The sequence below is a fragment of the Trachypithecus francoisi genome, unplaced genomic scaffold (assembly GCF_009764315.1).
Source record: "Trachypithecus francoisi isolate TF-2019V2 unplaced genomic scaffold, Tfra_2.0 Lachesis_group19, whole genome shotgun sequence".
Classification (NCBI taxonomy): Eukaryota; Metazoa; Chordata; class Mammalia; order Primates; family Cercopithecidae; genus Trachypithecus; species Trachypithecus francoisi.
The window spans coordinates 49064772-49092387 of NW_022681464.1; the positions used below are offsets into that span (position 1 = coordinate 49064772).

Sequence of the window (27616 nt, forward strand, 5' to 3'; positions counted from 1 at the left end):
GGCAGCTCATATTCCGAGTCCTTGGACAAGAAACCTGGTTAAGTCTCAAAGGTTTGGGGAAGAACTCTGCTAACTTTAAACATGGTTTCAAAACAACTGCTGAGCATTTGTGGGGGAAAAAAGAAAAGAAAGGTCCCTTCTCCACATAGTATACATCTTAAGTGAAAAATTACGAATGCAGTAAAACTTAACTACAAAAAATGAAAATCCAGAAACACTTTATGAAAACACAAAGCTCACTTATATTGGGAATGAATAGACTTTCTAAGATTAAAGTAAAAATCACAAAAGATCAGGAGATTTAAATTATGTAAAAATTATATATTACATCCAAGAAAAATGATTTTTAAAAAATAAGTCAAGGTAAAAATATTTGCTACATGTGACAAAGGCAAATTCCTTTTAGTAGAAAAATTGTAATAAGGTAAAAATGTAAGAAGGTAAAAACAGAAACAAAAGGTATTAAGTAAGTAATTTATAAAAGATCACAAATGAACAATGAAATTTTTTCTAATAAGGTAAAAACAGAAACAAAAGGTATTAAATAAGTAATTTATAAAAGATCACAAATGAACAATGACTTTTTTTTTAACTGGAGTGAGTGGGCAAGGGTGTCGGAAGGACATTTGTGGGCACAACGGAAACGCAAACTGGTGCCACCTCACAGGGCAGCCCCTGGCCTTAGACCGGACTCAGCACTTTCATCTAGATCTGGAACTTTTTTCTTTCTTGACGCTCTCCATTTACTGATTGCTCACCACGTGCCAATGACTCTGCTTACTCTAGGGGAAACCAGAACCCCATGCTCATGAAACTGAGAATCCAGGAATTGAAGTAGTCTTCAGAGTAATGCCACTTCCCACAGGGAGGTACAGGTGCCATGGGACGTATGTGTGGGCTGGGGTGGGGAGTAACATTTGAAGAAATCGAGGCAGACCTCTCTAAGATAATCTTTTAATAAAACCTGAAGTTTTGAGTAGGAAGTGGCCAAACAATACAGGACAGAACAAGAACCCCCAGGCAGAGTGGCTATTACTTTAAAAGCCAGTCTCTAAGAGGGAGAAGGAGAGGCCTATTCAAGGAACTAAAGGAAAAACCAGTGCAACCACACTTCAGAAATCACAGGAGCTGGAACAGGCAGCCAGAGCCAGGCCACAGGGAGTTGGAGAGTCACATGCGACTCAAGGGTTCTAAGCCATAAAATGGCATCAGATTCACTTTTTGAAAATACTTTTTACTTTGAAAGGAAAGGGCAGCCGGGCGCGGTGGCTCAAGCCTGTCATCCCAGCACTTTGGGAGGCCGAGACGGGCGGATCACGAGGTCAGGAGATCGAGACCATCCTGGCTAACACGGTGAAACCTCGTCTCTACTAAAAATACAAAAAACTAGCCGGGCGACGTGGTGGCGCCTGTAGTCCCAGCTACCCGGGAGACTGAGACAGGAGAATGGCGGGAACCCGGGAGGCGGAGCTTGCAGTGAGCTGAGATCCGGCCACTGCACTCCAGCCTGGGCGACAGAGCGAGACTCCGTCTCAAAAAAAAAAAAAAAAAAAAAAAAAGAAAGGAAAGGGCTACTGCCAAGGAAAAGATGGAGCAGTATCAGCAGTGAGGAGTCAATTTCCCACTTCAGGCAGAACAGACAGCTGGAGCCAGAGCTGGAGCCAGGCCAGGAGCTGTAGGCCCACCAGTCAAGTCCCATCAGCCAGGCCCAGCTAAGGGCTGTTCAAGGGCTGCAGGGGGCAGACCTCAGTCGGCTTTAGTGACTAAGAAGTATCTCCCTGGTTAGAAGCACTGGTTAGACTTGGAGGTGGCACACACATATCAAGTGAAAAGGAAGGATGGAAAGACTTGTAGTCAACATATCATGAAGAAATGAATTCATGCAGACCCTCTAAGGGGGACCTGAGAAAAAACAGTGGTAATGAGTTTATATATCTACTTGAGTGTGTGTATATGTATGTTTATAACCACTCCTGAGTCTGTGGCCATGCCTGAGTATATCTACCTTGGTCCAGCCACAGAGAACTAAAAATATGAGATAATAAATGGAAAGTGCTCATGAAATATCATTACATAGCAGAAATACAGGTTGGTGCAAAAGTCATTGCAGTTTTTGCTATTAGTTCCAATGACAAAATTACTTGGTGCAACTATTTTTGCACCAATCTAATACTATGATGTATACTGAATGTTTCTAAATGAAATACTGGGATGGATTCTTTTCAAACGCTGCTCAGATGTTAGACCACGGAAACAAAAATGATTTAAGTACACTTCAAGAAAGGCCAGGCATAGTGGCTCACACCTGTAATCCCAGCACTCTGAGAGGCTAAGGAGGGTGGATTACTTGAGGCCAGGAGTTTGAGACCAACCTGGCCAACATAGTGAAACCCTGTCTCTACTAAAAACAAAACAGAACAAAACAAAAATAAGCAGCCATAAACAAGAAGAAAGTAAAGTAACAGCAACATACATAGAAAAGTCCTACACCCAAAAAAGTGTCAGAAAATAAAACACAAGATAACTCAAAATATGTGTGACTGTGATAATATACTGGTCATACAAGAGAATATGGATCCACACCTTACCCCATACACAAAATGAATTAAACAACCCAGTTGTCAGTTGGCAAAAGGGATGGGCGTGGCTCACACCTGTAATCCCAGCACTTTGGGAAGCCGAGGCGGGTGGATCACGAGGTCAGGAGTTCAAGACCAGTCTGGCCAGCACAGTGAAATCCGTATCTACTAACAATACAAAAAATCAGCCAGGCACAGTGGCAGGCACCTGTAAACCCAGTTACTTGGGAGGCTGAGGCAGGAGGATTGTTTGAACCTGGGAGGCGGAGGCTGCAGTGAATGGAGATTGTGTCACTGCCGTCCAGCCTGGGCGACAGAGCAAGACTCCGTCTCAAAAAAAGAAAAAAAAAAAAAAAACCTGGCAAAGGATCTGAGCAGTTATTTACCCAGAAAAGATATACAAACAGCTAATCAGCTAATAAGCAAATGAAAAGATGCTCAACATCACTAATCATTAGAAAAATACAAACCCAAACCACAATGAGATACTACTTCACACCCACTACAATCAAAAAGCAGTGGCTACAATCAAATAGGCAGAGGGTAATGTACATGTGAGGATTTGGGAAAACTGGAACCCTCATCCACTGCTGGTAGGGATGTAAAATGGTGTGGCCAATTAGGAAAGCAGGTTGACAATTCTTTAAAACGCTAACCATAGAGTTACCAAATAATCCAGCAATTTCACTCCTAGGTATGTATCCAAGATAGATGAAAACAATTTTCACACAAAAGCTTGTACACAAATGTCCATAGCTGCATTATTCACAACAGTCACATAGTAGAAACAAGCCCAAATGTCCATCCACTAATGAATGGATACACAAAACGTGCTCTATCATACGTTGGAATATTACTGAGCAGCAAAAGGAAATAAAGTACTGATGAAAGCTACTACCAGATGAATCTTGAAAACATGCCCAGTGAAAGCAGCTGGTGACAAAGGATCACATATTGCATAATTCCATTGATATGAAATGTGCAGAGTGGGCAAAACCACAGAGACAAAAAAGGAGAACAGCGGCTGCCTGGAGCTGGGGTAGGGTGGTGAGGAAAACAGAGAATGACTACTGCCTTCTAATGTATTCAGGGCTCCTTCTGAGAATGTCAAAAGTGTGCTAAACTTAAATGACGGTGATGGTGATGGCTGCACAACTTTATGAATACACCAAAAAACACTGAATTGTATACTTTACATGGATAAATTTTATGTTACGTGAAATACAGCCCAATAAGGTGTTAAAAGTAAGTCATTTTTGAAGGTACCATCTCAAGTTAAATAATTCATTGTAAATGTCCTCTTACATACAGAAGATAAAAATCCACTGTAAATTTTTTAAACAGACTTTGGGGTTATTATGAATACCTATTCAGTTTCTGAGTATCTCCCTTATTCCCAAGGTTTTCAGTCACTTTTTTACTGTCTCATGCCTACCTGTAATCATTTTCCTCACTCTCTTCTTAGTACATTGCTTCTTTTACTACTATGGACTGAAAAATCATATAAACAAGCGCTTGAAAGATGTTAAGTGAAGCAAGAGTTAAGGCCCTGAATGAAGGTTAAGGAGAAACGTGCATGCATCAGTTACCATCTCGGATCACGATACTCATTTCTGTTGTTCAAAGGCCTCTGTACTTAAGAATAGGTTAGTGCCATGGTATAGACGTTTGACCTTTATGAGTGTGTTTAAAATATAATAGCAAGATAGATTTTAGATAAAGTGACATTATGCCTCTCAGAAAATACTTATATACCAATAGAGCACATTATATGATTATTAATAATATATGTACATGCCTGTGTGGTTGTGTGTGCGTTTGTATATATGTGTGTATGACATACATCCAAACATCTAGAGAATGAACAAAAGTCTACCCTAAAATTGCATGCACTATACATTATAAGGAAATTAATTAGATATACACAATCACATAATACTATTTTCAGTAATAGAATTAAAATGTTTTCATACATTTGTTATGTTAACTCTAAAATGATAATTACAGTAAGCAAAAGCTAAACAGGATTAAAGCATCTTGCTGACCTCTTACTGTAAGCTTGCTATATAGCTGTGAATTCACCTCCTTGTCACGCTGAAAACGCCGAAATTCATCGATTGCTTCCCGTGTCATAGTCACAGCCAAGACAAATCCCTATAAAACAAAATAAGGTATTTTTAGAAAACTGAACTTTAACAAAAAAGAGAAAATTGTTACTTGATTTAACTTTTTTCCTTCCATTTATATTACTCTCTAAAACATAAAATAAATGAAAACCAAAAACGTCAAAAAGTAACGATATATTACAAAAGGATTCACTGTAAAAGGTTTACAACTCTTAGTATACTCCCAAAATTTTTAATTCACCTCCTAATATATACTTCTAGCTAAATGTCAGAAAATACCTAGTAACCCAAAGAAAAAGAAATTAACAATCTTCAATAAACCCACAAATTACATTTAGAATAGTTGGGCATTCAAATACAAAATTTACGACTGACATAAAAATCTTACACTTAATCTCCGCACTTAAATTTTTCTTACTCTAGAATAAAAGTATTTAGGAACACAAAACAATTCCCAGATAGATAATCACACATCAATTTTCTTACATAGTGCATTATTATATAACTGCAGTAGAATGAACTATAGTGCTTTCATCTCACTTTTTAAGTAAAAATCTGACTATACTAATATGATGCTATCTAGAAAAAAAATTTCATATCCTCATAATTTATTGTGAAGCCCATTATACCACTAATATGAAGCTAATGCCCATCATTTTTAAAGGCTGCATATATATTTTCTGACATGTTACAGAAATATTCTTCAAGTCAATCTCTATTATTAATGATGACCTTGCTTCAGTCAAAACTGTAAATAACAGAACACTGGATGTATGTCCACTGAAAGCACAATAATCTATTTTCAGTTTTTTGTTTTCTGTATAACCAACAGGCCAAATTAAGTATGCTGTTGGAGAATGTTTCTTATATTTACTGAAATAGTATTTTTCTCATGTGTCCTATTTGAAAACCCCTTCAACAGTCATGACTTAAACATGGATTCTTCTAGTCTCTTTCCCATTCAGAATCAACCTGACAGCCTGTGTCTCTCACTCCTTTTCAGCCCCTCTGCCATCTCTCTTCAGCCACACTGTGTGCTCTCCCCCTAATCATGAGCCTCCCTCGGCCCTACAACCATCTCTCCCTGAGCACATCAAGCCCTTAGTCTGCACTGGGCACCATCGGAAACCTTTTCACATCCAGTTTACTTCTCCACTTGCCACAATTTCCTTCCACCACCACTTGACTAAAACTACTGTCAAGTAAGGTGGACCACCTCAAGAAACTTCCCCTTCCTCTGTGCATTACAACCGTTCACCAGGCCCTCTTTCTAATTCCCCATCCCCTGGCTTCCTGGACAGCACATTCTCCTGGTGCCATGCACCCCTCTTTATCCAGTCACCCCAAAGCTGGCCTTAGTCCACTCATGGCCCCATTCTCTACCCATCCCACTGTCATCGTCTACAAGCAATACTATGGCTCCTTCCTCCAACTGCTAACTGTGCTTCCTTCTACACCTCTCTCCAGCCCGACTGCATTCTGTGTGGCACCCCAGCCAGACCCAGGCTCTCCCCAGCTCTCCTACTGAAATACAGTGCTCTCCCCAAGTCCCTAACCTTACGAATAGACAGATCTCTAGCCTTGTCCCCCACTCAATATGGCTGTATCCTTCAACACTAGGGAACTATGAGTTGTCTCCTGAAATACCATGATGTCTTTCTGATCTTTGCCAGTGTGTTCCCAGGGGTAAGTGGAAGCATTGTTTTGAGAAGTCTCCTAAAGCCACTCTTGGACTCAAGGAAAAAGAAGCCATAAACAATTTGTGATGTGCCCCACTTGCAAGAAAGGCAGGCATGGCACGGCATGCGCCATGTATTTGCCCTGGTCTCCACTGAAGACAACGGCTGCTGAGCAGAGTAAGACCTCACTTAGGTCCTTTAGCACACACTGTGTTCTTTTTTTAGATAATAGTTTTATTGACATATAATTCACATGCCATAAAATTAACACTAAAAAAGTATACAGTTTGTTTTTTAGTACCTTCACAGAGTTGTACAACCTTCACTATCATCTAATTTTAGAAGATTTCCATCACCCCAAAAAGAAGCACCATACCTATTGCAAGTCACCTCCCATTCCCTCCCACTCCTAGGCCCTGGCAATGACTCATCTCTTTTCTGTCTCTATGGGTTTGCCTATTCTGGGTGACATGGTAATTCTGTGTGTAGTATTTTGAGGAACTGCCAAACTGTTCCTCAAAGTGGCTCCACCACTTTACATTCCCACCAGCAACTAATGAGGGTTCCAAGGTCTGCACATCCTCACCAACACTTGTTACTGTCTGCCCTTTATATTGTAGCTATCCTACTAGGTGTGAAGTAGTATCTCTGGTTTTAACTGGCATTCCTCTACTGACTAATGATGTTGAACAACTTTTCACATGCTTATTGGCCATCTGTATATCTTCTTCAGGTAAATGTCTATTCAGATCCTTTACCTACTTCTTTCCAAGGTTTAATTGTTGAGTTATAAGAGTTACTATTTTGGTGCCCTAGTTGAAAATCAGTGTGTCATAAATGTCAAGGTTTATTTCTGGACTCTCAATTACATTGATCTATGCACCTATCTTTACGTCAGTACCATACTGTCTTGATCACGAAGTTTGTAGGAAGTTTGGGAATGGGAAAGTGTGAGTCCTCCAACTTTGATCTATTTTTTTCTATGATGTATTAGCTACTCTGAGTCCCTTGTATTTTCAGATGGGTTTTAGGATCAATCTGTCAATTTCTCCAAAAAAAATTTTTTTTAATTAAAAAAAAAGGCAGCTAGGATTCTGTTAGGTGTTGGATTAAATTTGTAGGTCAATTTGGAGAGTGCTGCCATCTTAACAATATTGTCCTTCAACTAATGAACATGACTTTCCACTTATTCAGCCCTTTCATTTTTTTTCAAAATTCTTTTATAGTTTTCAGTATGTAATTTCATGCTTTAAGTTTATTCCTATTATTTTCTTTTTGATGAAATTATAAATGGAATTGTTATCCTAATTTCATTTTGGGATGGTCATTGCTAGAAATACAAGTGACTTTTGTATGTTCATCTTGTATCCTGCAACCCTGCTAATTCATTTTGTTTAGTTACAATATTTTTGTGTGTAGATTCCCTAGGTTTTCCTATAAACAAGATCATGCCATCTGTGACTAGAGACAGACAGACTTTCTTCTTTCTTTCCATCTAGATGCCTTTTACTTCATTTTCTTCTAACTGCCCTATTTAATTTACCTTCAATACAATGTTGAACAGAACTGGTGGGAGCAAACACCCTTGTTCCTAAGCTTAAGGGGAACACATTCAGTCTTTTATGACTAAGAGTGATGCCAGATATGTGAAGTACAAAATTTTAAGAATAGAAGAAATTTTTATATTATGATAAACGTCTCCATAATAGAGTGAAGAATATACAAGGAATGATGGCTAGTTTATTCAAAGCTGATAACAAGTCATAACAAAGCAGCAATGAAATAAAAGTAGTTATCAAAAAGCCTATTCGAGACAAAGAAGAACTTGAATATAAATTCATCATTTTATTGAACTAGAGTGAGCACCAGAAAAACAAAGAAAATGAATATGAAAAGCCAAAGCAGCAGACATCCCCAAAAAAGTTCGAAGAAAGTTGGTGTTATCAAAAGCCTTAAAATTTGCACACATTTAACCAAGTGGTTTTACTTCTAGAAACTTATCCTAAAGGAAAAATTCTAGGATCACAGCATGAATATGAAAAATTAGAAATAACCTGAATGTCCACAAGTAAGAAATTCATAGCACAGAGTCATATGAGGAAATGCTCTATTTCCTTGATTCAACGATGTCACTGGTTTTAAGATATTATCAGGATTATTTTAGTAGTAGTCTTGGGTGGGAAGACAACAGCATTGTAAATATATACATTTTATAAGCCACAGCTCAATTTTAGTAACATAAAAAACATGCATCTTTGAATCCAGGAAATATACTTGTCTGCGGCTACTCCCACGTAAGAGAAGATTTACTGCTACAGACTCATGTTCATGATGAAGAGGTAACTTCTTAAAGTTCTGTTTGTGACTCACTGAGACAGAGAATGAAAGTGATTAGCAAGCACATTTTATTTATATAGTATAGACAATATTTTAAAGGAGTGTTTTTTTAATCAGGTAAGCATATCATAATCACCTGAAAGACTTTTGGAACATAAATTTGCTCCAACCCTATCTGCAACGTGTACTTTTACCTCTAATTTCCAGGGAAGAGACCTCAGACACATATGTTAAACTCTCCAGGTGACTCTAATTTTCACCCCTTTAAACTTATGGCTTAAAGACAGCAAAAGTTAACCAAGTTCATTAAGTAATCATAAACCACAAAAATGTGCTAGTTCCTAAGAACTCAAGGAAGTCAGTGAAATTAAGCTCCTACTTCAAATGAAGTAGTATTAAAGAAGACAGAATAAAGAAGGTTAGGTCCCAAGTCCTGAAAACAGGAGTTAAACACTGTTAAGAGGAAACAGGATCCTGGTCACAGGCAAGGACTATGAGAGTGTCCAAGCTGCTTTACAACACATTTCCAAATCTGTTTCTCTGAATAAGGAACACAAGCGTAGGATTCTCAACACCCAAAAGATGTCACCACCATCACATCCATCTCCAGCATATCTATCCTGAGGAAACGCCCAATGGCCAGCCTAGAAACATAAAAGAGACTAAAGGAAAGGGAAGTTAAGGCCACCATTTCCTTCTGCCACTGGAGTCTACAATAAATGAGCCTCTACCGTAAGAGTTTAGATCTGAGTTCTTAAATGGATCATTACAGATTGGTGGTTTATGGAGGACTGGAGTAAGCAAGTCTTACTGTAGGAGCACTTGGGTCTTCCCATTACCTTGGTACCAACCAGGTTAGAGGTTTATGCTATAACACTCTTCCCTAGAAAAATCAAAACTGGAAGCAGAAGGGCCATATAAACTACTGTCATCCTGGAAACAGCAGTATTTGTGCACGAGTGTGTCAGACAGACTCGACAACATGGACTTCTCACATGGCTTGTCCACAGCCTTTCTCCTATTTCTCCAGATAACCCAACAACCATGTGGAGCGAGTCCAAAACAATACACATTTTTGTAAAAGGAGAAAAAGTTAGATGGGTACATTACTGGTTTGCCTTTGACGGCTTACCATGTGCCATACACTTTTCCAAGTATCCCAAATGAGTTACCCCTTTTAAATGGCGCAAAAGTCTTACAAAGTATGTATCTTTACTTCTAATTTACAGATAAGCAAATTGAGACACACACAGCCTATCTGGTTGCCAATTATCTATTAACAAAGTAGCAGAAGACATTTTATCTAGAAGATACAATGTTAAAAATTGTTAGAGCCAGAGCTGTCTTTATCTAAAGATCTTCTGTATAGACAGATCTATTCTATCTCATTCATTTTGATAGTAGCATGACATTCTGTTTTGTTACTCTGATTACACAAGCTTTGCTTTAAAGAATTGTTCTGAAAGCTGAATATGAAAGGTAATCTTCATCCAGACATGATAATGTAATGAAATCAACTTATTTTCAATTTACACTTCTTCTATATGGGAAAATATAACACAAATTAGTTCAGACCTAAAGCTAATAAATAATATTACCAAAAGTAACTTAAAAAGAAATATTAATTAAGCTATCACTGTTTTCAAAAACATCTCAATTTTAGTTAGAGAACAGAGGAAGTAAGTTTGAAGTAACTTGTTTTATTTAAAATTAGTGAACAACAGAAACAGAATTTTACAACCGACAACTGTAAAATGGCTTTATGCCTCAGTGGCAGGATTTTGGCTAGAAGAAATCTGGAAATGTTAACCAGCATCTTTTTCTTGACAACGTTACAGAACCTTAGAGAACAAGAAAAGACTGGAAAAAAGTCAATGTATATATAAAGATCACATGGTGTTACTGGCACTGGACACAACGGGGTTAATATAAACTGGTACAGAAAATGCAAGAACTCAAGGGCTTATGAGGAATTCTTGTGGAAGAACATTTTCTTCAGTTAAAAAGAGACACCTATACGTATTTTCAAATTTGCATTATTTTAAATAGTTTCCTTTAAAGAGATTTCTTTAGATTTAGTGTACGTTTAATTATTCCTTAACTTTGTCTAATTTTTCAAACTGTCTTGATTTTCAACGTTTTAAAAAGCTTTTTGGAAGAATCAACATGCCCTCGTAAGCTTGCTTCTCGGATTTAAGAGATTTGCTCAATCAAAGGTTAAGATGCATATAAACAGTGAAAGCATACTATCATTTGTTATCCGAAAGGTAGCATCAATTGTGGCTGCTGCCAAACCAAAGAACAAAAGAAAATCATTTAAAAAGTAGATCAATTCTCAGATCTAACAATATGATATTCAGGACACGAGAGAAATCATCTAGGTGTATCAGAAGGCAACGTCAAGCATCATTCAAATGGTAAAAGTGGCTTTTCACTTCTCTAAAATCTTAAAACGCAAATGTAGTGGAATAACAACATCTTTTACATGAATATTGAAGTAGTTGCTTATTGAGGTACTTATCCAAAAATAATTAAAGCTAATATATGTCAAAAAATGATAAAGTACTTCAAAATAACAGGATGAAAATTCAAGTTAAAGGACTAAAAATTGCAGCTAGAACTGGAAATGAACGAGCATGTGAAAAGAAAAAACAAAGAAATGTTTTCTTGTCTTGATAAACAGACGTGTGTGCGCTTGCATGCACACTTCACTCAAGTATGGCCAAGATCATCAATTTTGTGAACAAATCAAATAAAGTTCTTCATAAAGAACCATCTAAAGGACATTTTCTTTGGTTGAAAGCTAGTTAAATCACAGTAAGTACAAAAGGCCAAAGCAAAATATACATAAATACATTTTCCTTTACTTTTTTAAGAAGAATTTGTGTTCTCAGACCATCATTGTTTAAGCTAAAACAATTTTAACCCACGAGGCAATTTTTTGTTTTTTTAAGACAGGGTCTCACTCTGTCACCCAGGCCACCATGCAGTGGCGCAATTTTGGCTCACTACAACCTCTGCCTCCCAGGCTCAAGCAATTCTCCAACCTCAGCCTCCTGAGTAGGTGGGACTAAAGATATGCACCACCACACACAACTAATTTTTCTATTTTTTGGTAGAGATGGAATTTTACCATCTTACCCAGGTTAGTCTTGAACTCCTGAGCTCAAGATATCCTCCCGCCTTGGCCTCCCACAGTGCTGGGATTACAGGCATGAGCACCCAGCTGGGAAACAATATTTAAGCAGTAAATACAACTGTGAAAGCAATGAACAGAAAAAAAGGGGCTAGAAATAAATATATTAAAATTATAAATATAATTGGCCGGGCGTGGTCGCTCACGCCTGTAATCCCAGCACTTTGGGAGGCCGAGACGGGTGGATCACGAGGTCAGGAGATCGAGACCATCCTGGCTAACACGGTGAAACACCATCTCTACTAAAAATACAAAAAATTAGCCAGGCGTGGTGGCGGGCGCCTGTAGTCCCAGCTACTCAGGAGACTGAGGCAGGAGAATGGCATGAACCCGGGAGGCGGAGCTTGCAGTGGGCAGAGACTGCACCAGCGCACTCCAGCCTGGGCAACAGAGCGAAACTCCGTCTCAAAATAAAAAAAAAAAAGAGTACGTTGCAATACGCCACACAGATTAAGATAACCTTTACAAAAATTTTTAAAGCATACAAAATAATATTGCGTATTATTTTAATGATAAATATAAACATAGTAAAACTATTAACAGATACACAGGAATTATAATCTCACATTCAGAATTGGTTACTGCTAATGTGGTGGAAGGTGAAGAAAAGAAAGGAAAAATAGTTATCTATACCCCCTTCCACGGTTACGTAGCTTCAACAATAACTTTCAAAATTCTGTTGTATACACTTCAGTGTTTCTTCTGTGTGTGAATACATGCAATACATACACAAACACATGGCTTCCTTTTCCACTCAGGACGAAATCTGAGAGGCTACGCCAGGCCCTCTGACCTCCTTTCCAGCTGCTTCTTCCCACCCACACCCTTCTCTGGATGATCTCCTCACACCCTGGAGCACGCTAAAACAGTCCAAGACCTCTGCAGCTGCTCCTCTGCCTGCAACCCTCTTCCCTGTTTCATATCCGTCTGACTGTTTTACCAGTAAGATGTCATTCCAATGTCACCTCACAAGAGAGGCCTTCCTTGACCATCCCATATAGAACACCCCCTTCGTCCTCTACTCGTTTTTCCTGCTTTACATTTTCTTCTTCATAGCCTGATAGTTGGCTACGTTGGCATTAGGAGTTTATATACTGCCTTCTCGCTCAGAATTTTAATTCTATTAGAGCAGGCTCTGGTTTGTCTTGTTCACTGTTGTATCAACATTTCCTAGACTAGGGCTGGACATGAAGGAGCTCAATACTGACTGATCAAAAGAACTGTGGATTTCATTCTATACATATTTTGAGTCACCTTTTAAAACTTATTCTAATACATATGTAACTAAACACTTCCTAATCACCATTTTTAAAGCTACACAGTCTTCCAACAAGTACACAGGATATAGCAGAGTTTAAATAATCTATTGTTAGACATTTGATTTTTTAAAATATTTATAATGGACATTCTTTAGACTTTGTGATCAATCATTATTTCTTTAGGATAAATTCCTCAAGTAAGAGGTCTTTAATATATATGATCAATGACCCTCCATAAAGGCAACACAGGTGTGCATGCACATTATGCACACCAACGGGGGAGCTCACCGCATCTATACTAATGGGATGAGCACCACAGTGTTACAGTTTTACCCATGCTCAGCTCCAAAGTCTCTTTCAATCTTACTAATTTAATAAGCTAAAAATGTATTCATTTATCTAGTAATTTTGTGTTTATGTTACATATAAAGTTACTCATTCCTCAAATCCACCCTACTATGAAGTCTATGTGAAAGAGAAATCAAAAAATGTCCCTCAGCATGGTTTTACTACAGGCAAACAGGAAAGCCTGACTGTGCCTGTCCAGGAAACAAGAATTTAATCTGTCTTCCAGTTCTCCTGCTTCATCTGGAGGGAGATGGAGCCTAGCCAGGCCAGGACAGATCCCTCGGGAGCAGACAGCTCGGCTCTCCATGTGGAAGGCCACAACTCATGTGGACCCCCAAGGACTGCACTCTTCTTTCACTGAAGGAACCCTTTCACTCTCTGTGTTTCCTACCTAGATCCCTCGGGTCATCTGCCCAAAAGGGAGCAAATCCAAAAAAGGAAGTAGTGGCCAGGCGCGGTGGCTCATGCCTGTAATCCCAGCACTTTGGGAGGCTGAGGCAGGTGGATCATTTGAGGTGAAGAGTTCGAGACCAGCCTAGCCAACATGGTGATAGGCAGGTGTAGTGGTACACGCCTGTAATCCTAGCTACTCAGGAGGCTGAGGTAGGAGAACTGTGTGAGTCCAGGAGGCAGAGGTTGCAGTGAGCCGAGATTGTGCCACTACACTCCAGCCTGGGCAACAGGGTGAGACTCTAGCTCCAAAAAAATAAAAATAAAGGAAGTAGTACATTTTTCCATGAAAGGAGGAAAGATGATGTACATCTTGCCTGTACAAGCTAAAAGTCAACGAAAACTATCAGCCAATAGCTTAAGACTATCAAGACAGCATACGTTTGAAATGGAAACATTCACTGACAAGCATCATTGTATCATTGGCCTTTTGAAAAACTTTATGCACTGAGATGTCAACCAGACGTCGTATGTACTGCACTTGGATATTTCAGAATGCTCACCATGGTCAGGGTGTGAAGAGAGTAACACAACAGACCCACAGCCCCAGCCCCCATTCCCAACAGCTGCATCACACAGGAGGGAGCTGCTGATGACCTGCACCCTTAACACAGGTGCAGAATGACCAAGGAAAACCCCTCTGCCACCGCTCTACAGGCAGCATGCTACCACCACGCTTCCCATTGTTCTCAGAGGGACTGAAGTCACTCAGCAAAATCTTTTAAAAGAAGTTCAGTGATGCACTGCAACAACACCATGTTTGTAAAATCTGGTCAATTTAACTTTTAACCATCTCAACTCTAAAAACTATATTCTAAATATTCCATAATTTAACTTAATTTTTAAAGTCTTTTCTTTTACCAGAGGAGCCCAGTAGGTGTAGAGATAGCCTATTTTCAATGCTGGCACAAACTGTGAGCAGGATATTACCAGAAAATAGAGATTCAAGAAAAACTTGAATTGTTCATACAAAACCTAAAAAGGAAAAGAGAAAATTAACAAAATTCCTACAAGGAAAAAATTTAATACCTAAATTAAACAGTTAAAATCAGCACAACATATAACCACATTTCCATCAAACAGTGAGAATATGTTCTGATTCAAAGTAAATGTATTAATTTTCACATTGGCTTTCTAATAGCTATATCACAAAGAAAGGTAAGGTTACTCCCAAAATATATTTTAAATAAACTGAAAATAAGACAATTAGGACATTCAATTACGTTAAAAAATGTCACCTAGAAGTTTTTTTATCTTTCTCATATGAAATTTTCCAGTTTTCCATACTCATTTAGTAAGTCTTTACATGAACATCAAAAAAAGATAGCAAAACCTTCCCAATGTTAGCAAGCCAGTAAATATACAGGTATATCTTGATAATGACTCAGAAAATCTTACAATGGAAAAGACATAGTAATCTTATATTTATGAAATGGTAAAAAACAAATAAATAGCCACTTTTTTTTAACACAGACATCCAGGTAGCTTTACAAAGACTGAGTGAGCAAGCCAAATGTGAACAGGTTGACTTCACGAGATAGACTGCCTTAATCTCCTGTGGGTATTTACTTCCCTCAAAACATTAAAAAAGACAAAATATAAGAAGTTGTAACTGCAGACCAATTTTCAAGAAGACAACTACCCACCTACTCTTATGGTCTTTGGGTTGTTAATTCTTAATATTTTCAAATATAAAAGAAATTTCATCATTCAATAAAATATTAGAAATGTCAATACTGCAAGGTTTTGGTTTTGGTTTTCACTTCAAATAGTTATCTTTAGGGACGAAAACCCAAGATCTAATCTATTAATAGATCTCAATTTACAAATGCCTCTAATTATTAGATTTACATTGAAAATCAAAATGGAACAAAACTTATGTTTACAGATGAGAATAATTCAAATAGCACACTACAATTAAAATCAAACTTACAAACCTACAACTTACAAATCACAATCTCTTTGCATGCCGTTTCTATGCTGCTTGGAAGGTATGAAAATTTCACCAAGCAGAGCAATGGGTTAAGTGCTCATTGCTGACCTACAGAGTCTGCAACTCGTTTTCAGAAAATGAGGTTATCTGCATCATCATACAGTGATGTGTGGGACTCAAAATCGGTTACACTGACAATGCATTTATGTTCATAATCAAGTTCAACCCGCTGTCTAAGAATGTTTTGAATTATTTCATAAATTAATCTCAGCAGGAAATAAAGTGCTTTTTCCTTAGTGATTTCTTTAAAATTTCAGTTAGCATAAATTATATCTATTAGCAATTTAGAAACTGCCATTCGTGGTAAAAATGACATAGAATTCCTACTGTGTAATTACCAAATGTTTCTAAAATACTACACTTTAGATGAAAAGACTAATTTCAGAGACAATCTAAGATAAAAAACTCATATACATGGTAATCATCATACAGTCACATCCACAGGTATTTGCAGCATGCAGCCAATCTGGGCAGGCTGTGTGGACTTACGCTGATCAAAGTTAAGCTGCACTGCTGGCTTTAAACGACTGTAATCAATACTCTACTGTCTGCTGATTGAACCTGCTGACCTTTAGGAAAACGTACACTGCTTAGCCAATCTCTGAGATCTGTGAGTATTTAATAATTTAAACCTAAGCAGAAAACAGTGGCTTCATTCAATAAAGATGTGAATATTTATCTGCCTATAAGACAGTTTACATTTTATTATCCTGACAAAAGATCAGTCTTTTAATTATGAAGCCATTAGTTTTGTGGGTTTTAATAAAGAAGTACATTAGATACCAAGTATTTGCCAGTCACTAGGTGGATGGGGATGAGGTGAGGGTGGGGGTAAAATCAATGCCCAATACAATGTCAGCATGATTATTTAAATTAAATATACAAGATAAAGCCGCCCACATTACATGTAATCAAGAGCTTTTCTTGCAAATAAAAGACCTAAAACAGGCCAAAAACTTTGGTATAGAAATATAATCAATACCAGCTTCCTTTTCCTTTAGAAAGATAGATAAATCTATTAAAATAAGGAACAAAATACAAAAAACAAAAATTATTCAACTATTTCAATTGTATGTGAACTGTTTTATAATTTAAGCCAGTAACATCACTAGCAACAAAAAGTAATAAAATATTTAAACTACAGTATTTAAAATTAACATAATACCCAATTAAACATAACTAATGATATAACAATATAACAAGGTCTGAGATTTATAATGTGAAATAGCAAAGACATCTATATATAAATATGCATATTACAGATACTTTGTTACTGTATTATTTCAATATAAAAAAATATTTCATTTTCTTCGTGAAATCTCTTGGCAGGGCTTAAACATTACATTTACTCTTTTCTCCAAACTAGTTCCCAGCCAAACAAAATGTGTAACTTGTTTTCTGACCATTTTATTTACCTTTACTTCATTATGTCTACACTATATTTCTAAAATAATATAAATATTATGTTTATCAAGAACTGAAGGCAATAATCAAATTGTACATTTTCCTGAGCTGAACTCTACGATGTAGACATTAAAAATACACATGAATTATTTAACAATTATTGGGAACACAGATGGTTCAAAAGCAGAAGGACACTGATTTGGATGTGACACAACTCAATACCTAAGTCAGAGTCTCAACAGGCTCCATCCTGCAGCAAAGGAAGCGAGCAATGTCTGACACACAACCCATCTCCAAGAATGCAATAGTCTTACCCCAGGTATAAAGGTAAACACATTGTATTTTTGATTTTTTATAGAATTCCTGGGATGTTTTTCTTCACACTTTTCAGGACATCCAAGCCATACTGTGCGAGCTTTCAGTTCTTTCTTTCTTTGACAAATATTTATCAGCCAATCACAGCAACTGTATGAAACAAAAGATACATATTGTGTACTTTTTTTTTTGCTTTTTAAAAAAGTTCAAACTAATTGTACATATTTAGAGCCAATATTGATTGTTTCTGTATTTATCAGACACTAACAGCACACCTAATGCTAATCTGTGGGGTTTTTCTTATAACAGGTTGATAACACAAATTTAAATTTGACATAAAAATACAAAGTCTTATATAAATATACAATGGCTTCTAGAACCCCAGGGGAATTATCTTTCTGTTTAGACACTCTTACTGGCAAAATAAAACCATTAATATTCTGAAGCTGTCAATGCTCTGTATGTTGAGAAAAGGTATAGCTATAGGTTACCTACTGGTAATTCCCAATATACCATTCCATGATAAAGGTCCTTAGATTTCAATTAATCCAGGATGTGGCTCATTCTCTGAAGCAATAATCACTTTTTCCACTCTTAAAAAATGACTTTTCCAGTAGTATTAACTAATGCAATATTAAGACTTACAGCTCAGGCCAGGCATGGTAGCTCACATCTGTAATCCCAGCACTTTGGGAGGCCAAGGCAGGCAGATCACCTGAGGCCAGGAGTTCAAGATCAGCCTGGCCAACGTGGTAAAACCCTGTCTCTACTAAAAATACAAAAATTAGCTAGCTGTGGTGGCAGGCACCTGTAATCCCAGCTACTCAGGAGGCTGAGACAGGAGAATAGCTTGAATCTGGGAGGCAGAGGTTGCAGTGAGCCAAGACAACGCCACTGCACTTTAGCCTGGGCAAGTCTCCATCTTAAAAAAAAAAAAAAAAAAAAGATTTACAGCTCAATCCAATATTTAAAGAGAATACAAATGTTTCCTGTGATATTCTAATGATAAAAGCTTGACTGTATTTCCACATAGCTCTCTTCATCTATGCAGTAAATATTTTAATTTTAAATTTACCCTGTTCCAACAGTGTCTGGGTTTCAGGAGCACTCTTCCCCTTCTTGGTCATCCAAACCATTATTTGGGGGTGGAGAGTATAGAGTTTCTAGTAAAGTAACTTTTCTTAAAATACCTCAGAAAATGATGAAAAGGTATCAAAATCATCCCTTTTAAGCACAAAACAATCATGAACTTAAACTTCAGTATTAAAACTTTGGTTTAATTCAAATTTTCGAAATGTGAAGAAAGACCCAGAATGGCTTATTAAAGGAAGTTGTTAAATCTCACCTTCTAATTATATTCAAGGCTAGAATAGAAAGCCTGCTGTATAAGTCAAATATTCTTCATTTCTGTGACAAAGGAAGCTTAAAAGTTAACAAGAAATTTTGCATAAAAATGACAGCATACGGCTGATTATAAAATGAGGCTGCCACATCAGAGCTCCATCTCAGAATTGCTGTCTCCCACGCTGGAGTGCCACATCCTTACTACAATCGTAATGCTCTCATGCTTTACAAATCACTTTACAAACACTGAAAACTTGCAGGTTTCAGTATTTGAATTTATCAATTTGAATATATGAAGTAAACTTCATAAATCTCCTATAGTAGCATTCCTTATGAGGTCGCATGTGTGTGTGTCTCAACTGAAGTTGGTACTATCCCTATGAATATTCACCTAATTCTCAGCTGTGCTGGGAAGATCTTCACATTGAAAGGTCAGAGGTTGGTTTTTCAGACGCTGCCCATCCCTAACAGGGACTGTTCTAGCATGTGAAGGACTGCCAAGCACTGCTCCCTTAAGCAGCACTCTCACGGGGCTGATGTTCTGCCATGGGGATAGCCAAGGAAGCCAGCTCCCCCCACCTTTAATTCTAGAACTTCCACTGCAGCACACAAAGACTGAGCTTTGCAAGAATGGAATATCTTAGCACTGCCATCATCACTTTTGAAACAATAAACCCAAACACCTCCAAACTGAAAGCATACTTTCAAGTCCACAAAAGTTATAAATCAGGGTGGCATTAAAGTGATTTAAGATTGTCAAAACAAGTATGTTCACCATTACTATTTTTTGGTAAGGTAAGAAAGGAAATGGTCAAGTAGATTTCAGTAAAATGATGATAATATTTGATCTCTTTATGCTTGAATGAAGAATTAAATAGGGCTTCAAATAAAAAAGAGCAAGCTTTCAATGACTATTTCTCTCACCGTACCTGTTGTTTGTACTGTCCAGTTCGAATGCTCTCACATGCCTCCTTCCCTCCAGCACCCCCACTGTGGTGCCACGCAGACTGCGACTGCTCTGTGCTCTCCTCCACACTCTGAGTCGTCTTCCCCTGTGGCAGGGGCTCATGGGCACTCCTTCCCTAACGCCTCCCACCACCAGCAGCTATAAATCATCACTCTTTTACCTGGTGACAGCACACACTCCTAGCGCCAGGAAAATCCTAGTTATGTTACCTGAGAATTACCATCTCAGACACCTGCAACTACACTATACTGATGCTAGACTCCCACATTACATAGTTGAGAAAACTGGAGGTCCCACAGGCAAGTGACTTCTCTAAGACTAAACCACTAGTTAATGGCAGAGTTGAAACGAGAGCCTAGATCTCAAACCCCCACCACATCAGCATCATGTCCATTCACTGAGCTGACAACAGGCAGAGGCCAGCTCTTACCCAAGTTCATGCACCACCTTTTCTCAGCCCAGGCATGACACCACAGCCATTCAAGAGATGATGAAAAAAAAAAAAAAAATGAATCACTTGTGAGCAGGCAACAAAACACAATGGAAAAACATGGACTTTAAAGTCATGTTTTTGGAAACAATCACCAGCAAGTGACCCTACAGAAGCTCCTTGGTCTGAGTCTTTGTTCACTCATCTGCAAAGCACTGACGAAAGTGGACTTAATACATTACGAAGGCGCAGCACAATGCCGCCCACGAAGGAAGCCCCCCGAGGCCTCAGTCTTCACTCTCCTGCTTCCCAACATCCCACTCAAAAGGTCACCCTCCTTACAATAGTAACTTGGGCACAGAGAGTAGCCAGGCCTGGACCGTCCAAATGAGCATCCATTGGCCCCATGTGGCAACTTTCATTACAATTAATTAGAATTAAATAAAACTTACAATCCAGTTCCCTCAGTCACATTAGCCACATCTCAAGAGCTCAGTGGGCACCCAGGCTAGTGGCTACCATAGTGGACATCACAGATGGAGAATATTCCATTACTGCAGTGGGTTCTACTGGACAGCACTGGCATCAACAGAGCACACTGCAAGCTGGGTCACAGGTGCAAGGCAGGCTTCAAATGAACGCATTTCTCTTCAGCATTTCAAATAGCGCAAAATTCTTCAAGAATGGAATCAGATATGAATTTTTGCTCTATGACACATAATTATCTACTCTGATGTTCTAGTATACAAAAGTCAGACAAATTCAAAATGAAAAATCAAATATTTAGATCTAAGTATTTGAAAAGATACATATAAAATTTAGAAAATATAAACTTTATAGCATTATCTGATATTAACATGTTCTTCCAGACAAAAGATACTATAAATGCAAGACCACTGTCTGCAAAACATGAGCACTGTAAACAAGAGCCGCAACAGAAACCTTAACGTCAACATCACTGTCAGCAACTACATGAACTAACGCCTCACTGACATCACTCTCCTTTAGAAACTCTAAATTAAATGCCCGCTGCTAAAAACATATATATTCCAACATTTTACTCGGTTTTTCCTCTATAACCCTGTACCAGTAAATCTAAGATGCCTAGACTTTGATGATACAATTACATTATTCATATCACTGTGCTACTAACACCTGTTAACATGTAAAAATGTTATTTTTTACATTTCTATTTGTAGATCCTTTAAGTAGTAAGGATCATTTAAAAATTATTATTAAAAGACTGAGCGAGTAGGCTTTAGTTTCTTCATGGCTTGAGACCTGCTTTCTCATTTTTATTTGACAAAAACCCCAACTTGGACACTTGGAAAAATTGTTCTGGTTTCTCTCTTTCACACTCGCTAATAATCTTATTGCATACAGACAGAATAAAGTAGTGGTTAAGACGCCACTATCAAACCATGTGCTACTACACAAAACTGAACGAATACACTCGCAACAGGCGTGAGGTATGAAAGCCCTGCAGGTGTGCCAGAACTGCCCCTGGATCATGTAGCCAGAAACCACTACGCGGGGGAGTCAGGCGACTTCCACGCTAGGAGTAAAGGGCGTGAGTCCCAAGGATACAGAAACACTGTAACGAAAACGGTAAGTTTAAGCCTTACTGAGTAGTAGAGCTAAAAAGGGAAAATGAAATATGGGGAATTTTTTGAGGACAAAAATGTGAGGAAGGCATACTGGTAAATATTGCAAAACAAGAGGGAGAAGCAAACAGAAGTCCTTGGGAGACAGTAACTGGGAGCTTTCCTCAATAGCATTTCTATGTATGCGAAATAGTTTCTAAATTATTGATTATTCAGAAACATTTTCCCCTTTATACTTAAATTGCCTTACACCATCAAGTCCAGCTGAAACTAAATCCAGTAGTGTACAAGTTATACTTTCTCTTAAAATGTTTGATTAGTAGCTTTTCATAAAATGCCTCTATAACCAAATCATAACATTAAACAAAGCATTTTAACATATCAAGAGCCTATCTTCTAAAATTTTAACTAGTCATAATTAAATAATTCCCATAAAGTTTTTGCCTCCTTTCTCTCCACCCCCCAAAAAGTAGACAATTATTATACCCAACAGATACCTACGGTCACCAATTTAAAAGTAACACAATGCTAATGTCTTCTTAAAAGATGACATGCTTCTGTGCCCCCAACATCTGCCAATTAGTTGAGGACGTTAGAACTAGGAATGATCCCAGCATTTGACACCTCCCCTCCCTTCTTATGGAAATGCCATTCACTGGCTCCACTTTCCTAAGGACAAAGTGATTTTTGATAACAGGTGAAATGTAAATCTCGTGAGAAACACATTAACCCAGACCAGAGAACTATCAATGTGCCTCACAACAGCTTACAGAAAGGTGTATTCACCCGCAGGAAAAAGATTCCAAGTTGTGAAAGAGAGAAACCAGAACAATTTTTCCAAGTGTCCAAGTTGGGGTTTTTGTCAAATAAAAATGAGAAAGCAGGTCTCAAGCCATGAAGAAACTAAAGCCTACTCGCTCAGTCTTTTAATAATAATTTTTAAATGATCCTTACTACTTACAGGATCTACAAACAGAAATACACTGAAATATTCACAACTCATTAATATGAGTTACAATCTACCTGTATTGCAATATTCCAAACATTTTCCTCCTGCAGTTAAACTAACTGTATAAATCTTCTATTCTTTGAGCCACCAAATAATAATGTTAGTAACAGTGAATTTCATAATGCCTGGTTATTTGGGAAATTAAAAAGTAGCAAACATTCACAACTGAAAATTGATAAGAAATAAATAAATAAACAAGACGAATCTACTTGCTGAATGTATCATTTGGCTCTCTGTGGTGCAGGGCTTGACTTCCGTAACAATTTCTCACTGTAGCAGATGTCTTTGGAACAAGAAGAGCATGGCAATACCTCAGGACGCTTCTCGTCCCATATGGCAGCAGGACGTTCCTTAGTGCCACACAGACTAACTACAGGTTGCCAAGATGGCTCAGCTAGCTTTTCCACATGATCCCAATGTATTAAGACAAAGACTTTCAGCCTGGGCAACACAGAAAGACCCTGCCGCTATAACAATAAAGTATCCAGGTGTGGTGGCACATGACTATAGTCCCAGCTACTCGGGAGGCTGTGCTGAAAGAACGCTTGAGCCCTGGAGGTCAAGGCTGCTGTAAGCCATAATGGCACCACTGCACTCCAGCCCGGGCGAGAGAGCGAGATCCTGTCTCAAAAAGAAAAAAAAAAAAAAGATAAAGACTTTATAGACAAATCTAAGATATTTTACTAAGCTGTTTTAACTCCCCCAACACGGGTGTTTTTGCTGCTACCATCTACATTTCAAGTATATTCTTAATATTTTCCTTAAGAAAAAGAGTATATTACAAGTAAAACCTAAAATTTGGCTGTTATGTTCCATTTGGTAAAAACAAAATCATGTGAAAAACCAGAAAAACTCAATAATGCATTTAACACCATGATGAGACTGAGAACATTCTGAAGTTCCCAATTCTTGTTAACTACCTGACTAGTACAGTACTGGTATGGTACTGTTACTAATATGGCCAAATAAGTACCATTTCCAAAACATACAGGGTCTGTTAAGAGTCCCCACCATGAACACTGCACTGCCCATGTCCCCAGCACTGCACCCATCGGTGCCCAGTTCCCACTTCCTCTATGAACGTCCTGCAGTCTCCCCCAGTACCCAGTGATTTTCCACACACACTAAAAACCACCTAACAGCCTGGACACAGATTCTCAACCTTCTCAACCCAATGATCTCCACGGTGATGTCCCTCTAGGATGGGGAGACCAGGCATTTACCACAGAGCTATTCTACTTCAAAGACGGCAAATCAGGATCTTATTCGGGCCACAACTCCATGTCCTAGCAATTTTTCCAGTTCAGAAAGCAAAAAGGAAGGGCTTTAGGTCACCAGGTTGGGACCTGGTTCAATTTCTGGGCTGGCCCTTACCTGTCACAAAAGGGACTCTTCCAGTTCTTGGCTGTAAACAGTGGCGAGAACACCCACCTTCTTTAAGAAGGGAACATATGGACCACAGAAGAAAAGCACTTAGCCTTTCCCCACACAAATTCAGAACACTTGCTTCTGAGCCACTCCCACAGCCAGTAAATTGGTAGCAGTCAACCCCTCTGCCCCTACAAACTCATCAGTTCCCATCGTCATGGTGGCTTACCTCACCACAACTCCCCACACCACACTTCCTCAGCTCTGTCATCACCCAGGCTCTTCCCTGATGGATACGTCACCGTAAATTTATGCCTAGTTCAAGACAAATTATTATTGATTTTCTTTTGCTGATTACTGATGCTCTCTACCAAAGCATGACCAAATTTTCCCATTTTTTTTTTTTAGCCCTCGTCTGAATCCTAATCATATCCTTACTCAATTGACCTGATGTTACCAATTGAGGATAAAAGTCATAGTCACCACCACTATTTCATTCTTCCTCCCCTAGTTTTCCTCCTGCCAAAAAGGATGGATATTATTCTTCCTTTCCAATACATCCTCTTTCCAAAGGTGTCACCTCCTTATTCTTCACAGAGCTATACCACATGTCTCCTAACCTTTTCAAGAACATCATCCTTCTATGTGGCTTCCACTATCACCACAATGATAAGGACTCTGCAACTTACATCTCCACAGCCTGCTTCTGGGTCTGACAAAATATGTATTAGACCACTTCTCCTGCCAATGCTTTGTTCTGTTTCTTAATATAAGATAGATTTCTTAAAAAAAAAAAAAAGGCCGGGCGCGGTGGCTCAAGCCTGTAATCCAGCACTTTGGGAGGCCGAGACGGGCGGATCACGAGGTCAGGAGATCGATACCATCCTGGCTAACACGGTGAAACCCCGTCTCTACTAAAAAAATACAAAAAATTAGCCGGGCGAGATGGCGGGCGCCTGTAGTCCCAGCTACTCGGAGGCTGAGGCGAGAGAATGGTGTAAACCCGGGAGGCGGAGCTTGCAGTGAGCTGAGATCCGGCCACTGCACTCCAGCCTGGGCGACAGAGCGAGACTCCGTCTCAAAAAAAAAAAAAAAAAAAAAAAACTACAAATAGTTATCTGGTTTAGTTAAGTAGTACCTTTAAAAAACCTACAGTCCATATCTGTTTAATGCCGCAATACTGTCAGCTCCTGCCTGGGAAAGAACAAGGTGACGGTGCCCCTTCTCGCCGCCACTGCACAATGCTGTACGTTCTAGCCAGCTCCACAAGGCAAGGCACACAGACCATAAAGGAAGAAGCAATACCACTGCTATTTGCAGATGGCATGACTGTCTTTATAGATTACAAGGAATCTACAAAACCACTCTTACCACCAGTGAGTTCAGCAAGGTTATAGGATAAAGGATCAAACACACAAAATCAATTGTATTTCTATACACTAGCAATGAAAATGTGGAATCAAAAATTTAAAATACCAAACCATTTACAATCACTACCAAAAAATTAAATACTTAGGAGTAAATCTTGCATGCTGAAAACTACAAAACACTGGTGAAAGAGATCAAATTATCTCCAAATAAAATGGAGCAAAAGGTACTATGTTCATGATCTAGAAGACTCGACATAGGAAACATGTCAATTCCCCCCCAAACTAATATAATATATAGGTTCAACACAAGTCCTAACAAAATCCTAGTAAGGATTTTGTAGATATGAACAAGATTATTCTAAAATTTATATGGGAAGGCAAAGGAACTAGAATAACTTAAAGATTTCTGAAAAAGAAGAAGAAGAATCAGCCTACCCACGTTAAGACTTTCCATAAGGCCACAGTACAGCACACTGTGTGGTACTGGCAGGAACTGACACACTGACGAGATGGAGAAGAGAACAGAACCAAGGTTACAGAGAGCCCCGCTCATGTACAATCAAGTGGTATTAGAACATTTGGATACACACTGGCTAAAAAATGAACTTCAACCTAAATCTCTCACCTTACCAAAAAAAATTTTTTTTAATATTCAAACATAAGGCTATAATACGCATACAAGAAAATCTTCAACAAAGACTTTTGTGAAATTCTTAGATGTGATACCAAAAGCACAACTCACAAAAGTAACAAAAGCAATAAATCAGACCTCACCAAAATTAAAAACACTGGATCCACTGAAGTCTCTCTGAATCTCAACGGATGGAAAGACAAGATACAGACTGGCAACATGGTGAAACTCTGTCTCTAGTAAAATACACACACAAAAAAACTTAGCCAGGCATGGTCATGGCCACCTGTAGTCCCAGCTACTCGAGAGGCTGAGGCAGGAGAATGGACCCAAGAGGCGGAAGTTGCAGTGAGCCAAGATACAGCCACTTCACTCCAGCCTGGGCAATAGAGAGAGACTCCGTCTTAAAAAAAAAAGAAAATATGTCCAGCTACATATCTGACAGAGGACCCATAGTTAGAACATGTAAAGAACTCTCCAAATTCAACAAGAAAAAAAAAATAATCAAACAACACAACCAGAAATTAAAGACGGAAAAACATTTACTTAACAGAGTACACAAATGGCAAAAAGATGTCCACCCTCACTAGCATTAGGAAAACGGAAATGAAAAACACAATCAACCATCACTCCACATCTACTAGAACAGCTATAATCAAAAACAGTGACAATACCCAATGTTGGCACAGATGAAAATAAACTGGCTCTCTCAAATACTGCTAGCGCAAATGTAAACTGGTATAGCCACTCTGGGAAATAGTTTGACAGTTTCTTAAAAAGCTAAATATACAGCCGGGCCCAGTAGCTCACGCCTGCATTCGCAACACTTTGGGAGGCCAAGACGGGCGGATCACAAGGTCAGGAGATCGAAACCATCCTGGTTAACATGGTGAAACCCTGTCTCTACTAAAAATACAAAAAATTAGCCGGGTGTGGTGGTGGGCGCCTGTAGTCTCAGGCACTCGGGAGGCTGAGGCAGGAGAATGGCGTGAACCCAGGAGGCAGAGCTTGCAGTGAGCCGAGATTGCGCCACTGCACTCCAGCCTGGGCGACAGAGCAAGACTCTGTTTCAAAAAAAAAAAAGCTAAATATACACCTACCCCTACCATACAACCTAGCAGTGAAGTTTCTGGACATTTATTCCAGAGAAATGAAAACTTATGCCCACACACACACAAACATACACAATTGCTCATGGCAGCCTTAT

At 38.6% G+C, this 27616-nt stretch overlaps 1 protein-coding gene across 10 annotated transcripts in view; it reads right to left on the reverse strand.

The window, feature by feature from the left end:
* ATP9B (ATPase phospholipid transporting 9B (putative)) overlaps positions 1–27616 on the reverse strand; it is a 295138-nt gene that overhangs the window by 237696 nt on the left and 29826 nt on the right. For 7 of the 10 annotated variants that reach the window (XM_033178485.1, XM_033178489.1, XM_033178484.1 and 4 more), the window contains exons 3-5: positions 17686–17836; positions 14836–14949; positions 4625–4733 (exon numbers count right to left, since the gene is read on the reverse strand). In XM_033178485.1, the coding sequence (XP_033034376.1) occupies positions 4625–4733; positions 14836–14949; positions 17686–17836 (374 nt within the window). Of the gene's footprint in view, positions 1–4624; positions 4734–14835; positions 14950–17685; positions 17837–27616 lie in introns of those variants that run through there. The other 3 variants (XM_033178490.1, XM_033178491.1, XM_033178492.1) reach the window with 1 other exon arrangement.